The following is an 18,532-nucleotide window of genomic DNA, read 5'->3' as shown; positions in this document are numbered from 1 at the left end:
TGCGAAACAATATCAGCAGGACACAGAACAGAGAACGGAGACACAGGTGAAAGCAGCCTCAGAAGAGGTGAGTGATGTTCATTCAAATACTGGTGGTATGGAGAATCTGGTTTGTGTTTGAGATGAAATGTCACAATGTACTGATGCTAGTTTTAGAAATGAAGAGCAGTGGTCCGATACATCTGATATGGCAAAAGTGGCTCAAAAGGATATGTATACTCTTGAACAGATCAATTCTTTTTTTAGATGAAACAAAAGGAAAAACAGGTGTAGAAGTCAGTGATTTTTTTCCCAGATCTTGAAAAGTTTATTGCCTCTGTTGTATGGGCGAGGAAAAAAATAGCATTGAAGAACTTTCACAGCAAAAGAGGTTTCGGTTAAAAAAAGCACATAACTGTTATTAGACAAGGAAAACAAACAGGGAAGGAATGTATAACAAGGGGAAAGGCAAAACGCAATAATAATGAGAACTGCTAAATCTATTTTTCTCTGTACTTTTTCTTTATTTCTCTCTCTCTTTCTCATGGATGTCTTGCAGGTGGGATCTCTAAATGTTAATGGGATGAGAGATGGGAGAAAGATTAGGTTACTTTCAGAGATTATACGTTTGAAAGATATAGGTGTTGAAAGATATTGTTACAGGAGACTCACAGTGATCAAAGTAATGAGGCTGAATGGGGCCTACGGTGGGAAGGAGAGAAAGTTCTTAGTCATAGGACCAATTTGAGTGCTGTAGTGGCAGTACTTTTTTCCCCAATAGTTAAAGTAAAAATCTTGTAAAGAAATGAAGTTGTTCCAGGGAGATTGCTGATTGTGAGGGCAGAAATTAGTAATCTTATTTTTCTTTTTGTGAATATTTATGCTCCAAACATAGGTGCAGAAAGAATACAATTGTTCAATAAATTAGAGTTTTTTTAAGACAACAACATGAAGGAGATCTCATTATCTTTGGGGGAGATTTCAATTGTACATTGGATTTTTACAAAGGACAGGAATGGTGAGGAACCTCATTTAAGGAGTGCATTGTGCTTAGCCAATGTAATTAAAAATCTAAACCTATCTGAGAGAGTATAATCTGTTAACGCGTCAGTATACATGGGTGAAGATTAGTAATGAGACGGTTTCAGACTTTATACGTCACATAACATGAGGAATAGAGTTACAAATGCAACTATTTTTCCCACTTCAATGCCTGATCATAAATTTGTCACTATTGAGTGTACTTTAGAGCTGAAACAACGAATCGATTTAATCGATTAAAATCGATTATTAAAATAGTTGTCAACTAATTTAGTCATCGATTCGTTTCTAAATAACTTTTATTTGCCGTAAGCGGCTCATTTCGTGCATATTTCAAATCTGCGGTGACCAAATTGTGGCAGTAATGAGCCACCGGAGGTTTTACTCAGCCAGTACAACAGGAGAAGTAGCGAATAGCCAATAGCTGGCCTTGTTTTATGTCACGTGCTTCCCGAACAGCGTCTCTGCAGCCATAGAAATCATATGATGTCTATGTCTGCAGCATTCAGCGTGATGTGGGAGTACTTTACATTGAGCCTTTAAAAAAAGAAGAGTAACCTGTAAACTCTGCACTACTGCACTGTTTAAGGGGACGTTCACATATCGCGTCTTTTGCGCGCTCAAGTTCGTTATTTCCAACACCGCACCGCATCGAGTTAAAAACATCTCAACTTTTCAGAATGCAGCAACCGCACCGTGGGTCATGTGACAAGAACTAACCAATCAGCTTCATCCTTTCCCGTAACAACGTTAAAATCTCAGTCAAGATGAAAGGAACAGCTGATCATAGTTGTATATGGATTTCCATTTTGAAATAAATTTAGTAGCAGAGCTACTGCAAGCGATTTTTTGAGCTGCAAATCCATTTATCCTTTGCTGAAATTTCCGCGTCTTCAAGGAGAGAGCACGTCATGGTTGCTTAGCAAAGGCAGACGCCTCAGGGGCGCTTCTGCGCGAGCGCTTTGGAAAGAAGGAGAAAGCGGTGCACCTAGCGTTTTCCACGCGTTTTTAGGCGCGATTTGTGAACGGCCCCTAAGACTTTCATTTGTGCAGATTCTCCAGTACAATGTTGTTTGCAAATGTTTAGTCATAAAAGCTGATAACATTGCTTCTTAACAGTTAACATTTAAAGCTTTACAAACATGTTCTGTGATCAGTTTGTCGTTTAACAGTTCAAAATTCAGTCGTGCAGCCTAATTATGACTGAATGAGAGAGGTAAATGTAGATATTTGAAATGCACTTTTTTTCTAAGTATTATTCACTGCTCTTTTTCACACAGCAGGTTTTTTGTGTGTGTCCTATTTTTTTTTCTGGACAACCTTCTGATGGATTTTACTTTAAATTGTGAGTTCCATTCAGGTTTCATGCCATTGGCACTTTTTTTGAAGGATTGTTTACAATTTCACAGCAAAAGCTATAAAGCTTTTTCCCAGTAAATAATAAAATACAATGTACTGCAATTTTATTCTGTTTTATCCTTATTCTTCGTGAAAATATGTTCTGAAAGATTCCTTAATAAGCTTTGTTCGGGATGTTAAACTACTTTAGGAGGTCTAAGGACTGCCATGGTGAAAACATTATTTGAAATCTTGTGAAATTTGCTAGAGTATGGGTCAGTGTTCTGATTGCAGAAGAGTTCGACAAAGGATTACTAACACAATAAAACAACTCCAGGTATATTTTTGATGAGGATATGACAGTGCAAAATGGTTAAAATCTCTTAAATCTATGCTGAATGATAAAGGCCATTTATTAATAATTTACTTGGGGGAAAAATGGAAAAAACTAAAATATAAGTACATAAACCGATTAATCGATTAATCGTAAAAATAATCGACAGATTAATCGATTATCAAAATAATCGTTAGTTGCAGCCCTAGTGTACTTTATAAAAAAAACTGCATAAAAGTTATTATTGGCATTTTAACAATAAATTATTAGATGATACTTTTTTTTTTTAAACAATTTTAAGTCATTTTGGGAGTCTTGGAAGAGTGAGAAGAATTATGAAAATTGCATTCAATGGTGGGAAATCGGGAAGGTACAAATAATACATTTTTGTCAACAATATTTATCACATTCTTCATGTTGTATAAAGAAGTCTTTGGAATGTCTTGAAAAAGAAATTATTGGTGTTGAGCAAAGTATGATTACAAATGACTCTGTAAACCTGAAAGATATGTGGACTGAAAAGAATAACCTGTTGAGCTCAATTTTAAATGAAAGACTGAAGGGTGCTCTTGTAAGGAGTCGTTTTGTTACAACAAGAGATATGGACGCTCCTACTTCTTTTTTTTTTTTAATCTAGAGCGTAAAAAAGGACAAGAAAAATTGATGTACTGTTTAAAAGACTGTAATGGTCAAGATATTTCTGATCAAACAGAGATGTGAAAAATTGCTGTGGAATTCTATTCAAGTTTATACACCTCTGAGGAATCAGAAGAACAATGTAGAAAAGAACTGCTTTTTGACCTTCCGGTTTTAACCCCGAAGCATAAACTTTTTTTTAGAGACCGAACTCACCTATGAAGAAGTCACGGCTGCTGTTATGGGGCTCTCTGTAGGTCGTGCACCCGGGATAGATGGACTGTCTGATGATTTCTATAAGGCTTTCTGGCATTGGTCAAGATTACTTTGAAGTTCTGCAAAAAAGTGTCACTGAAAGAATTCTTCCGTAGAGCTTTCAGCGTGCAGTGCTCACACTACTCCCTAAGAAGGGAGATCTAACACTCTTAAAGAACTGGAGGCCTGTGGCAGTTTTGTGTTCGGATTATAAAATCATTTCCAAATGTTTGGCTACAAAGATTAAGTAATGTACTGCATGAAATCATACATGAAGATCAATCTTACTGCATAAAAGATAGATCTATTGTAGATAATCTACATTTAGTGAGAGACGTGTATGACTATGCTTTTGATAACAAGATTGAAATGGGATTTTTATCATTAGACCAAGAGAAAGCTTTCGATCGGGTGGATCACATTTTTCTCTTTGATGCTTTAAAGGCCTTTGGTTTTGGTGATATTTTTATTTCAATGATACGGTTATTGTACACTGAAGCCACATGTATGATAAAAATGGCTGGTGGCCTAAGCACCCCTGTGAAAGTGCAGAGGGGAATTAGACAGGACCGTTATGTAAATTAAGGAAAGATTTAGCAAGTCTACAGATTAACTTTCAAAACTCCCAGCAATCTGTCAAATTATCTGCATATGCAGATGATATAACCGTTTTAATCAGGGGAGATAGAGATGTTGATGTGGTAAAGCATGCTCTAGAATGTTATGGAAAGGCATCATCTGCCAGAGTTAACTGGTGTAAAAGCGATGCTGTGTGGTGTGGCCAAATTGTAAATAGTCCACCACTTCATACAATGGGGGGGGGGGCATGTTTTAAATATCTTGGAGTTTTTTTGGGGACAATTGAATATAGAAAGCAAAATTGGGAGGGCCTGTTGGAGAAAGTATGTGCTCGGTTGTCTCATTGGAAATGGTTGCTGCCCCAGCTGTCTTACAGGGGAAGGGTGCTGATATGTAACAACCTTGTAGCCTCTTCCCTTTGGCACAGAATGGTGATCCTTGAACCTCCAGAAGAACTTGAGACAAATTCAGAAATGTCTGGTGGATTTTTTCTGGTCGGGACAGCATTGGCTGAAGGCTCCAGTGTTGTATCTGCCCAGACAGGAAGGAGGACAAGGCCTAGTGGACATCAGATCCAGACTAAAGACTTTCAGGCTTCAAGTGGCTCATAGACTCCTCTATGGGAAGGACGTGAGCTGGGCTGGGATAGCGTGCACCCTATTGAGGAAAGCAGGGAACATGGGACTAGATCGCCACTTGTTCCTGATGGACATAAATAGGTTGGATCTTGCAGGATTAATATCGTTTTACAGATCACTCCTAAAAGCATGGACACTTTTTAAGATTTCTCGGGAGTCAAGCAATTCACAAAGTTTGTGGCAGAAAGAAGAACCATTGCTTTTTAACTCTGCATTGAATCTGGATATTTTTAGAGACCTATCACTCAGGAAAAGTCTGTGGGCTGCAAAAATTACTAAAATTGGACACTTAATACCTGAAGGTGAATGGATATCAGCTGAGAGTTTTGCTGAAAAAATGGACATAAGATCTATTAGAGTGGCAAAGAAAATTTTGACTCGGATAGTTGAGTTTTTGCCACAGAGTTACAGACTCTCCTTAGAAACGTATAATGGAGAACTGAATATATGTGATTTCCCAGAAGTAAACATTGCAGCTGAGACTGGAAGCTGGGAAGAAACTGAGGGTGGACTATTAACTTTTAAGACACCTCAGTTGGGACTTTTCAGTAAAACGGGTAAAAAATCATTGTACACATTGCGTGTCAAGACACTGCATTTTCAGGCTCTTATGAGTTTAAAAGAGTCTAAATGGCAAGAGGTGTTTGGATTGGGTGCTTCCCCCAAGGGCAGCTGGAGGACCTTGTACAAACCTCCTATTGAAAAACGAACTGGAGATCTTCAGTGGAGGTTAGTGCATAGTATAATAGCTACAAACAGACACAGAGCACGTCTTGATCCACAGGTGAGGGAGGGATGTCCTTTCTGTGGGATACCAGAAACTGTTTTTCAGTTGGTTCCAATAATAGAAGGGTGGTGTCAGACCTTGGGAGAAGTTTTCTCACCTATGGTTTTCATATATGGTCCGAAGTATAAAAAGAGTAAAAAAGAGGCCCATGTCTTAATGAACTTTTTATGTGGACAAGCTAAAATGGCTATATGGGTGTCACGGAAAGAAAAAATGAATGGTAATGTGTCTTGTGATGTTGAGTCTGTCCTAAGTGGGTTAATAAGGTCACGATTAAAAATTGAGTACACTTATTACAAATTGGTTAATGACATTGAAACGATTAAATATAAATGGGGTGAACCAATGTATTTGTGATGTTGATTACGATGGAAATTTTATTTTTTATTTTTTGTGAAGCCCTATTGTCTGTATATTTGTTTAGAATAGAAGAAGAAAAAGGAAGGAAATAATAATTTTTTAACTTTTGTATTAAAGTGATTGTTAAAGTAAAAAAAAAAGTCTCTTTCTCTCTTTGTCTCTTTGTCTCTTTGTCTCTCTCTCTCTCTCTCTCTCTCTCTCTCTCTCTCTCTCTCTCTGTCTCTGCCAGAGCATTTAGATACAGAATAAAATATAAAATATGATTACAATAAAATACAATACAATAAAAATAGCAACAGCAGATAATATTTCTAATATTAATAATAGTAATTATATACAATTAAGAATAGCTTTATATTAAACAGATTGAGTGTCAGATTGAGTCAGGTGATGATAGAACTGAACAGCTCTTTTTTGTATTTCTATGTGTAAGGGGTATAAGCCCTGCAGGCATTATTAAAAGTGCTTCTGTTTACCCTTAGGATGTTTTTGGCAAATTCCAAATGTGTTTTTTCTATTAAACTTTTGTCCCAGTTTTCAAATTTTAATATTGGTCCCCAAATTTCACTCCTGTACAGTAGGATTGGTTTAATGATTGCGTGATATAATTTAATCCATGTTCTAATTGGTAATTTTAATTGGCCAAACCGTGCTTTAATGGCATAAAATGCCCTCCGTGCCTTCTCATTGAGGGCCTTGACGGCCAGACTGAAGCCCCCTGATGCTGAGATCTGGATGCCCAGGTAAGTGTAGCTGCTGCTGTGCTCCAGGACTTCTCCTCCGTGACTGAAGTGATATCTGCTTCCCTGAGACCTGGCCTTCTTCTGGAACACCATGACCCTGGTTTTGTCCAGGTTGAGCGTCAGTGCCCACTCCTCACATTACTGTTCCAGCAGGGCCAGGCTGTGCTGGAGACCCTCGGCTGTGGGAGACAGCAGAACCAGGTCGTCTGCATACAGCAGGTGTTTGACTTCAGAGTCGTGTAGAGCGAGGCCTGGGATTCTGTCGGAGCGCTCCAGATCTTCTGCTCCAGAGCTTCTTCTCTGTCTCTCTCTCTCTCTCTCTCTCTCTCTCTCTGTCTCTGTACAGACGTTAGCAGTATGTCTGTATGTGGGTCAGGCAGGTAGAGGCAGAACCTATGTGCGACGTCACCTTTAATGTGTCACTTTCAGAGACAAGCCAACGCTTCCTTTATGGCTCATCAGTTTCCTGTTGGCTGCTGTAAACCCAATCTCAGCATGGCCACTGCTGCACACCTGACTAAACGGCCATTTAGAGGAGATGTTTATGTGTTCAGTCAGTAATAGTTGCCACTTAACAGCTTATCTACAAAGTTTTGCCTGCTCTCACCTTATAAACCACAAACCACATGTAAACTTCCATGGGTTTTTCTCTTGTGCTTTTTACTATGGTTTTACTAGTTTTACAGTGATGTGATGAGTCCCAAAAAAACCAAACAAATACATGAATGAATGAATAAAAAGTTAAGAAGTTTTTTTTTTTTTTTTTTTTAAAACATGTGATATATAATATATTTGAGGTATTACAACCCGAATTCCGGAAAAGTTGGGACGTTTTTTAAATTTTAATAAAATGAAAACTAAAGGAATTTCAAATCACATGAGCCAATATTTTATTCACAATAGAACATAGATAACGTAGCAAATGTTTAAACTGAGAAATTTTACACTTTTATCCACTTAATTAGCTCATTTAAAATTTAATGCCTGCTACAGGTCTCAAAAAAGTTGGCACAGGGGCAACAAATGGCTAAAAAAGCAAGCAGTTTTGAAAAGATTCAGCTGGGAGAACATCTAGTGATTAATTAAGTTAGTTGATATCAGGTCTGTAACATGATTAGCTATAAAAGCTTTGTCTTAGAGAAGCAGAGTCTCTCAGAAGTAAAGATGGGCAGAGGCTCTCCAATCTGTGAAAGACTGCGTAAAAAAATTGTGGAAAACTTTAAAAACAATGTTCCTCAACGTCAAATTGCAAAGGCTTTGCAAATCTCATCATCTACAGTGCATAACATCATCAAAAGATTCAGAGAAACTGGAGAAATCTCTGTGCGTAAGGGACAAGGCCGGAGACCTTTATTGGATGCCCGTGGTCTTCGGGCTCTCAGACGACACTGCATCACTCATCGGCATGATTGTGTCAATGACATTACTAAATGGGCCCAGGAATACTTTCAGAAACCACTGTCGGTAAACACAATCCGCCGTGCCATCAGCAGATGCCAACTAAAGCTCTATCATGCAAAAAGGAAGCCATATGTGAACATGGTCCAGAAGCGCCGTCGTGTCCTGTGGGCCAAGGCTCATTTAAAATGGACTATTTCAAAGTGGAATAGTGTTTTATGGTCAGACGAGTCCAAATTTGACATTCTTGTTGGAAATCACGGACGCCGTGTCCTCCGGGCTAAAGAGGAGGGAGACCTTCCAGCATGTTATCAGCGTTCAGTTCAAAAGCCAGCATCTCTGATGGTATGGGGGTGCATAAGTGCATACGGTATGGGCAGCTTGCATGTTTTGGAAGGCTCTGTGAATGCTGAAAGGTATATAAAGGTTTTAGAGCAACATATGCTTCCCTCCAAACAACGTCTATTTCAGGGAAGGCCTTGTTTATTTCAGCAGGACAATGCAAAACCACATACTGCAGCTATAACAACAGCATGGCTTCGTCGTAGAAGAGTCCGGGTGCTAACCTGGCCTGCCTGCAGTCCAGATCTTTCACCTATAGAGAACATTTGGCGCATCATTAAACGAAAAATACGTCAAAGACGACCACGAACTCTTCAGCAGCTGGAAATCTATATAAGGCAAGAATGGGACCAAATTCCAACAGCAAAACTCCAGCAACTCATAGCCTCAATGCCCAGACGTCTTCAAACTGTTTTGAAAAGAAAAGGAGATGCTACACCATTGTAAACATGCCCCGTCCCAACTATTTTGAGACCTGTAGCAGAAATCAAAATTGAAATGAGCTCATTTTGTGCATAAAATTGTAAACTTTCTCAGTTTAAACATTTGCTATGTTATCTATGTTCTATTGTGAATAAAATATTGGCTCATGTGATTTGAAAGTCTTTTAGTTTTCATTTTATTAAAATTTAAAAAACGTCCCAACTTTTCCGGAATTCGGGTTGTATTTTCATGACAATTTTACATTATGCATTTATTATTTATAATAAAAAAAATTATATTTATTAAATTAATTAATTTCGGTACAGCAATTACTAGCTTGATGTAAACTTTAATAATTTATTTATTTATCTTGCATTATACTGTACGCATAACACAATATAAGTAGAATATCACTATTATAGTAATTGGAATTTAATGAGAATTGGGCTAAATACGATTAATTTTGATTAAAACTTTTAATTACAATAACAATTTTTTATTTTTGTGTTATAAATAAATAACATTAATATACTAACAATATTTATATAATATTTAATTAATTTTACATAATTTTATTCTGTTATCCCAAATAGAAACACATTTTATTCAAGTTTATTTTATTTAGACTTATGTGCTATAATTACTTATTTTTTTACTGCGTTTTTATAAGTGTAATTGTTGTAGTTTGAGTTATTTGAAAAGGTATTGTGCCTTCAAAATTGTGAATTTGCTGAGACTGCCGAAGTAAATGGCAAAAACTGTCAAAATATAAATCAATCTTAGTAGTCTTAACGGGATGAAATATGAGCTGGTTATTTCTCATTTTCATGAGATGCATCCATAGTTGTTGAAACATGACGTTTGGTCGTTATTCTCGTCTCATTCTTCTCTCTGTAGTAATGGACGTCACAGACATCATCACGGGAAAGATGGACGATGAGGACAAGCAACACTTCATTCCCTTCCAGCCGTGAGTATGACTTCATGACCTCAACACAACAGCTTTTATGAAAACGTAACATCATGAAAATGACTGCCATGAGACAGTTTTATTGGGTGTTGTGCATAGAAATGCTCATTTGCCTGTAAGTTTGTTAGTGTTTGTCTGTTTTTCTGGTTTCTGTTGTATCAACTCCATAAATGTGTATTCATTCATTGAACACAACAGTTCACAAACTCCCTCTTATTCTGTAGAGGAGTCTTCTTCAGTCTTTCTCTGCTCACTCAGAGAGGAGTCCATTGGTTTGCTGGCGGTGTTTAATATGCATGTTCTCACCTTAGGGAGATGGTTTTTGTTTTGTAGCTGCTTATTTGTGACCTCGATCAGTGTTGTTGTTTATAATAATAATAATAATAATACAGATAATAATAAATGGGCCAGATAATTATAAGAAATTAATATTTGTAAGAAAATAAAATTGTTTTTACATTATATTAAAAAATAAATGTTTTCATATAATACAATAATTGTTTTATATAATTCATTGTGTTATACCAAATCTAAGTACAAATGTATTTTAAAGTACATTTTACTTCTAATCAATATAAATGTTGCCTTGTCCTTCATCTTGGATGAATTATGTCCTGTAATTACTTGGCTTTGTAAGTGCTATGATTACTGTTGTAATTCGGTATCATGTGTCTGTAGTGCGACTGTGATGTTTTATTATTATTATTATTATTATTATTATTAAGGCAGCTCAGTAGGTTTTGTGTCTTTATAGAGGCAGTGGCTTCATCTGTGTTTGGGTGAGATGAGGGTCATTTCTGAAATTACAGCATCTCTCTGTGTCTCTCCTGTCACCCATCCCGCATCACTGTTTGCTAAAAAAATGGCTTTTGTCCCTGTCATGGTATCTGTATCACTGTTTGGTGTCTTCCCTCTCTCTCCCTCTCGCTTTCTTCATCCATCTCTTTTTTTTTTTCCTCTTCTGCTCATGTCCACTCTTATCTGGCTCTCTGGCTACTACTCTTCTTCTCTCTTTGTCTTCCTCCTCTCTCTCTCCTCTCCGTTGGCGTGTTGACTGTCGCATGTGAACTCCAGGCTAGCGTTGGATGATGCCATTCGCCACAGGCAGCTGAACATCTCCCGTTTTTCACCCAGGGTGGCGGGCGAGAACGACTTCCTCCAGACCGTCATCAACAAGGTCATCGCCGCCAAAGAGGTCAATCACAAAGGTCAAGGTAAAGGTCACTGGGGTGAACACCTTTCATCTCCAGAGCTGTTCGGAGTCATTTTAGCAGCATTTCAACACTCAATTTGGGATAAAAAACTATTATCATAAACATTAAACATGCAGAAACTCAAAAGTCTTCATGGCAACCCGTCAAAATAAAGGTTTAGTTCAACTCGAAGAAATTGTGACAGAAATATGTTACTATACAGCAGAATGCACTTGTCAATAATAATAATAATAAAATCACTAAAGCACTTTTTTAATGCAATGCAATGCAATTTATTATATTATAATTTTTTTTTGTAACAGTAAACCTCTGTTGTGCACTTTTCAAAAATAAAAGTAACATTTTTAAATTGAAAAAAGATTAATTAAAAAGATAAATTATTAATATGCCATGCATTCACATAACTGCCAGAGCTGCCAGAAGAAAAAAAAAACATTGACTTTAGGAAAATGAAAGGAATAAATCAAATTTTTAAAGGACACTACATTACCAGAAGGTTTCTTTTAATGCCGTGTTTTAGCGTACAGTAAAAATGAACCTACAGGTACATGATTATATCTGTATAAGTAAATATTCCTGATTCAAAAGAAAGCTGAGATGGTTATTTGGCTGCTGTTAATGATCTTTAGCTTCATTTTTGTAGCTTAGTTAAAGTTTGGAAAGTCAAAATAAGTTGAAGATAAGACTGATGTGTGGAGATGGAAAGCGACACTGTCCCAGATACGATCAAACTGAGCTTCTGCCAAGAGACTTTCACAATCTAAAGGGGCCTAAATCTTACAAATTCCAAAGTTATTCAGCAAAATTAGTTAAAGTTGAATTGGGTTTAATAAGCATGAGAATTTGTTCATGCTGAAGAGAATGGGAACTGAATATGTCTGGATGCAGATCATCCTAGCATGATAAAACCTGCTATCACAAGCAGTTCATCGAGATAAATGTGCATGAACTTCCAGTATAATCTAAGATCAGAGAGATCTGGAGAGGTTCTTCTCATTTATGATCGAGGTTAATCAGGAACAGCAGTGAGGTTAATAGAGGTGGAGCCATTAAGACCAATTAACTTATGATTTATGATGGAGGCACTCAGGTGACATGCAAGGCATTATGGGTAGAAAGGATCTTAAGTGAAGGACTTTTTTAAAATTGACCTGTGCAGATATTGACCTTTTTAAATATTAGCAGATTTTAATAAGCATTGGCCTGTTGTAAATATTTTAACACTGTCATACTGTATACTTTACATTTTTATTTAACATTTTTCCCAATATGCATGTTATTGTTGTTATGCGAATACTTTGATATACACACATTTTTTTATGCCATTAAAATGAGCATAACTTAAATTTAGCACAACAAATACTATTACTATAATGATGCAAACATTATTTATTTAACATTATTTAGTATTATTATCATCATACAGATTCTATAATATACACTTAATGTAGGTATTGTTATTAAAAATATTAATAATACAATTCAGCACAACCAATACTAATATGATTAATACATTATTTTCTTTCGAATTTATTTTTTACTCATTTCAAAATACAAATGTGAAAATAATGTATTTTTGTTTTCTTCTATGGATTTGAGTTGAACTATGGCTAGAGTGTTTTGTTAGTTCATCTGCAGAGTGGTCTTTCTTCATTTGTTTTGAACAGCTCAGGTTATTTGCTCAGATTGCTCAATTGTATCTTTAATGTTTTCGAATCAAATATTCACAGCACAATTCATCCCTACACTTTAAATAACTCAGTCGCTCTGCTTCCTGCGGGTATTTTCTCAGCAATTAAACTAATCCGGTGCTCTTAATTATTTTTTGTAGATCACTAATGATGAGATATTAAAGTGTGTTAAGTTTCCGTGGGCTGTCGAGCACAAATAGGCAGTGTGTGTGTGTGTGTGTGTTTAACTGTAGTCTGTTCCTCAGGTCTGTGGGTTACGCTGAAGTTGCTTCCAGGAGATATTAATCAGATCCGTAAAGATTTCCCTCACCTGGTGGACCGCTCCACCGCCGTCGCTCGCAAAATGGGCTTCCCCGAAATCATCATGCCAGGTGACATCATCAAACTGAATGTATTTACAATAAAACATTATTTAGTTGCTCCTCTTTGAAACAAAGCAACAATGAGAAGCCAACCCAGAACATTCATGAAAACTATGCTGCAGTAATGAGGAACTCGTCATGATGGACATTATCACATGACTATCCACATTTACTTATCAACAAAAAACCTTTTTGAGTTTCATGCATGCATTCATGCTGTTGCTTATATTTATTTCACTTGCATAACATTTACATTGGGAAATCTTAAAGGAACAGCAGCTATTTAAGTCCAAGTGTGACTTAAGTATAAACAACACTGAGATGCTGATTATGATTTATGGATGTGCAAGCAGCCATTTTTTAAGCTACTTTTGTGCATTCTCTTAATAAAAGGTCTGTATTTTGAGCTGTAGATCACACATCGATCGTGTTAATAAGCCACACTGAGACCTTATGCGTGTTTTTGTAGGTGATGTCCGCAATGACATTTATGTGACGCTGGTTCAGGGGGATTTTGATAAAGGAAGTAAGACGACGCCTAAAAACGTGGAGGTCACCATGTCTGTACACGATGAAGATGGAAAGAAACTGGAGGTAATCTACAGTCAGTGTGTGAGACACACATTATAACAAATAATCCAGATTCAGTTAAAGCAGCACATGACTAAGCATGTTCAAATTTATTTCTGCCGTATTTCTGTAAGTTTTCTTTTTCTTTTTTAGTTATGTGTATGTTTGACTATTATATTGGTAATATTAGGGATGTTTTATTTATTTCTCATCCTCCATATTCTAGGGACCTGAGATGCAAATAAACTTATGCTATGCTTTCTATGTATAATGCTTATTTTTCAGCTTTTTTGGCCAGAATAAGTTTTCTTTTTTGTACTGTTGCAATGGAAAAAAACTATAAAATAAATGTGTGTATGTATATAAAATAGGCTCCAATTTAATTAAGTAAATGTAATGCAGCACGTTTAATCATTGATTATAAACTCTTAATTTATTTGTTACTTTGGCAATACATTTGTAATTTGCCACAACATACACACATTATAAATATGAATATACTGTATATAAATATATACAAACACATTCACACTATAAATAATCATTATATAAAAAGCAAAAATAATAAATACGTAATTTAATAAAAGACACAAGGACTTGCCCATCAAAAGGAAGATTTAGAAACGTCTCTAAATGAATATATAAATGTAACTACCTTGATGTAGTCAAGTAACAAATAATAAATACTAATGTTCATCAAATCAGTCATTATATTATTAGCAGATTGAGATGAATGCTGTCTGTAGAGCTTTGCTGGTGTTAAACCTGTAACTTTCCTTTAAATGCTTGCTCTCTTATAGTCTGTTATGAGGTTAGTATTTCTGCTTGCTGACATGCACATATGCCTCATACTTACTGCTACATTTGGTTTCTTTTGTTACTCTTTTTTTGCATTTTTGGTTTATTCCCTGCCGTCCACCCCCGCTTTGTGCTTATTTTTACTGCCCACATAATGCATCTTCCTCACGTGCACTCGGTCTCACAGCTGTAGGGCGGCCGGTCACTTATTGCTCATAATTGGTGGCTGTCAGCTGTAGCATGCGTGTGTGTGTGTTTATCAGGCTTTGACAGGCCAGCTGTGTGACTGTGTGTTGAATGCATGAGCCTCACTGTGTGCAATGGCAAGAAGAAAAAAATGCAATAAAGCATGCAGTGCTTTTGCTCCTCACAGCATATGGACGCCTTATGGTTTCCAGCAGGTAGAATAGATTTTGTTGTTTAATATTTCAGAACTCGTATCTGTCATTTCTGATCTCTAATTAGCTTCTGAACTTGGCAGGGAGTCAACAAATTGTTTTACCGGTCAGCATGAATGCGCAGTTCCAGAATGATCGATATAAGGGCCGCAGGTTCCTCTCCAGATGATTTAAATGTCTAATGTTTTTAATAGTAGTTTTTATTCTAATCTTTCCCATCTAGAACGTGATATTTCCTGGAGCTGGAGATGAAGGCATTCTGGAATACAAATCGGTCATTTACTACCAGGTCAAACAGCCTCGCTGGTTTGAAACCTTCAAGGTGAGTGTCACTTATACTATCACATCCTACATCTGGGAAGGTTTAGATGTGCTGTTTCTTCCTGAGTGTATCTCTGCGTCCCAGTGTGCAGACTATCCATCCTGTCTGCCCTAAATAATATAAAAAAAGACTAATATCACATAGAATTTCGGATGGATAGTATGCACATTGGGATGCAGGCCATGTTTTATTTTGTATAATGTAATCCTTTCCATTTTAATTTACTTCTTAATTGCTTTTAGTTTTATTTTATTACTTTATTTTATGATCGATACTACTTATTTTGAGCTAGGTGAAAACCAACTTGCATAAACATTTTTATTATTTTTTAATCCTTTTAAATATTTAATAAACTAAAAGAGCATTTAAACCGTTTAAATGAAGAATAAAGTTGAGCGTAAAGGTCACAAGGACTGCACCTTGCTTAAGTGTCTATTTGGATCCATATTTATATCTTTTATTAATATTCAAGACCTTTAAGGTGTTTTCCAGTCCTAGTTTCTTTCTAAGGTCGTCTCATCTTTTTGTCTGATATTCTGTGATGCAGGTTGCGATCCCAATTGAAGATGTCAACAGGAGTCACCTGCGGTTCACCTTCAAGCACCGCTCGTCTCAGGACTGTGAGTTGAGCACACGTTCACACAGGAGAGCACTTTCAGAACTGTTAAACCCAGCGGTGGTCTGGAAACTCACTCTTTTATGTGTGGTTGAGGTCGCAGCACTTTTCACTTTAAATAATATCAAGCCTTCTTTATCTTTGTATCTTTTGTCATTTGTAGGGCTGCCTCGTAATAGTTGACTAATCATTAGTCTAGCAGAAGAAGCTTGGTTGACCAAAATGTTATTAGTAGCTTAGTCGCAGAAAAACATTTCCACGCAGTTTGTGACGGACAGATCGTTAATGTCTAGTCTTTGGTAATACAGTACACTGGGCAGGACATCATTAATCGACCTCAAAAATGGCTTATGGCTTAAGTATTAGCAACTTTACATGGCCGCTCAATTATTTTATTTGAGTGCAGCTCTAGTCATTTGCATCTGAATGAGTGTGTGGTTATTGAATCGACTGTTAAGTGTGCATTAGTGCTGCTTTGCTTTACTGTTGCTTATATGTAAGGTTAGCTATCTGAACAAACTGCAGAGTTTTAAACTTTGACAGACATGGGATTTTATCCTGAGTCACCCTAGTAACGACTCAGAATTCCCAAGCAACACATGAAAAACACTATGAACACATTAGCAACTGAATATCAACACTCTGACAACAATTTCAGTGTATTCTGATACAAAAAAATTCTTAAATTAACATTAATTACTATAATATACAATAATAATATATATATATATATATATATATATATATTATTTTTTGTTATTATCAGTACTAATTATTTTAGGTATCTGGAAACAATACATTTCATTTATATCTTTTTTTTTTCCCAGTATTAATTATTTTAGGTATATGAAAACAATGCACACAAGTTGTTTTTTCAATTTTATTTTATATTTAATTTTATTTTTTTCTGTTTACTCTTAGTTTATATTTAATTGTATTTTTTTTTGTATTTTATAAACAATATTTATAATTTTTAGTATCTGAATACCAATATGCATAACATTTTATTTTTCATTATGATTTGTTTATATTATTATTTTATTTATTTCACTATTTATTTATTTAATAACCAATACTAATTATTTTAGGTACTTTAGAATTTGAATTGGTGAATATCCTGCTTTTGTAAGACTAGTATTACACACAATCATCTATCCAGTCATTTATTAAACCCGTTATACTGTCAGTATACACTCATCCAAAGCTTATTTACTGTGCAACATACCAGTGCCCAAGCGACCACCCAGAGCTCCCTAGCAACCACACATCAGCACACTGTAATATTTTGAATACCTTTGCACCCACATGAAATGCCATCGCTAACACCCAGGACACCCTAGCGTTGCAGCACGAGGAAATGCCACTCATAATCCCTACCACTCAAGTTTTTCGGCGGGTCTGAAGTCGTTTTCTGGCTGTTTGTTTGTGTGTTTTGCTGAGAGGGAGTTTGTGAATCATACTGGCAGTGAACGCGGGCGTGTATGTGAAGTCTGAGAGCTTGTTTACAGGCCAAGCGGCGTCTGGCATTAAGCTGCGGTCATCACTCTTATCCATGCTCCATCTGCCCACCACATGCTCCCTCACAGCGCCAGGATTAGAGGGGCGGGGTCTCTGGTCGCCAGTCGCTGGGATTTATTTATTTTTTAATAAATTAATACATTTATTCAGAAAGAACTAATTCTGTTTATTAATAAAAAGACAGCAAAGTATTTTGTGATATTACAAAATATAAATTTTTCTAATAAATGCTGTTCTTTTACCCTTTCTATTCATTAAAAATATTCTAAAATGCTGATTTGCTGCTAAAGAAATTTTCTTTAGCAGCAAATCAGCATTTTTGAATATTTTCTGAAGGGTCAAGTGACACTGAAGACTGGAGTTATGATGCTGAAAATTTAGCTTTGCATCACAGGAATAAATTTTAAAATGTATTTAAATAGAAAACTGCAATTTTAAATGGTTAAAATATTTCACAATATTACTGTTTTTATTGCATTTTTTTTTATTAAATAAAAGCAGCATAATAGACTTCTTTCAAAAACATCAAAATATCTTACTGACCCCAAACTTTTAGCACATATGTGAAGCTGTTTCTCTCTTTATTGTGGTTTTGAAAATAAATGTGTATAAGAAAATAAAATACATGAAAAATGTAGAGATCTAAAGGTAATCTCACCTTTAAAATGCTGACATTTAAATTCAGAGTCCGTTCAAACTTTGAACTAAAATAAAACAAACAAATAAATAACCATGGTTTTTAGATACTTAAATTAATTAGTATTTGTTATATATTAAATAAAATCGAAATAGAATTAAAAATAGAATGAATATCTATTGTTTTTTGATACCTAAAATAATTACTATTCAAAATAATAATATAATTAATATAATAAAATAAAAATAATTAAAATACAATTACAAATGTTATTGCAATTTAAGTTCATATTCCGTACATTTTTGTTCATAATTAGTCCAGTTCAAAGGGGTTTCGATGGTCTTGTTTTGAAAAGTTTATTTATTTGAGTTGTGTTCAGTTTGTAGGGATTTCTGTGGGCTTTGAAACACTTGTATTAAAATCTGTTTTCTTGTACTGATTGATGCTGACAGGCAGTCAAATGTCAGGGAGAATCAGTTGTACTTCTTCCCTGTCGTACTGCGCCTGTCTGTCTCTCTCATGGATTGAATTCTGAATATAAGAAAAAAACAGACCAGTAATCATCATCTCCTCCTGATTGAGT

The 18,532-nt window shown here is 35.8% G+C and overlaps 1 protein-coding gene across 2 annotated transcripts in view; it reads left to right on the top strand.

Moving 5' to 3' along the window:
- dock1 (dedicator of cytokinesis 1) overlaps positions 1 to 18,532 on the top strand; it is a 251,029-nt gene that overhangs the window by 45,354 nt on the left and 187,143 nt on the right. For both annotated transcript variants that reach the window (XM_059532816.1, XM_059532817.1), the window contains exons 11-16: positions 9,751 to 9,823; positions 10,958 to 11,037; positions 12,974 to 13,099; positions 13,560 to 13,684; positions 15,080 to 15,178; positions 15,726 to 15,798. In XM_059532816.1, the coding sequence (XP_059388799.1) occupies positions 9,751 to 9,823; positions 10,958 to 11,037; positions 12,974 to 13,099; positions 13,560 to 13,684; positions 15,080 to 15,178; positions 15,726 to 15,798 (576 nt within the window). The remainder of the gene's footprint in view (positions 1 to 9,750; positions 9,824 to 10,957; positions 11,038 to 12,973; positions 13,100 to 13,559; positions 13,685 to 15,079; positions 15,179 to 15,725; positions 15,799 to 18,532) is intronic.

Source organism: Carassius carassius, chromosome 40, assembly GCF_963082965.1.
Source record: "Carassius carassius chromosome 40, fCarCar2.1, whole genome shotgun sequence".
Taxonomy (NCBI): Eukaryota; Metazoa; Chordata; class Actinopteri; order Cypriniformes; family Cyprinidae; genus Carassius; species Carassius carassius.
The sequence above is the reverse complement of the archived record's forward strand: the minus strand, read 5'-3'. Positions and strand labels throughout refer to the sequence as shown.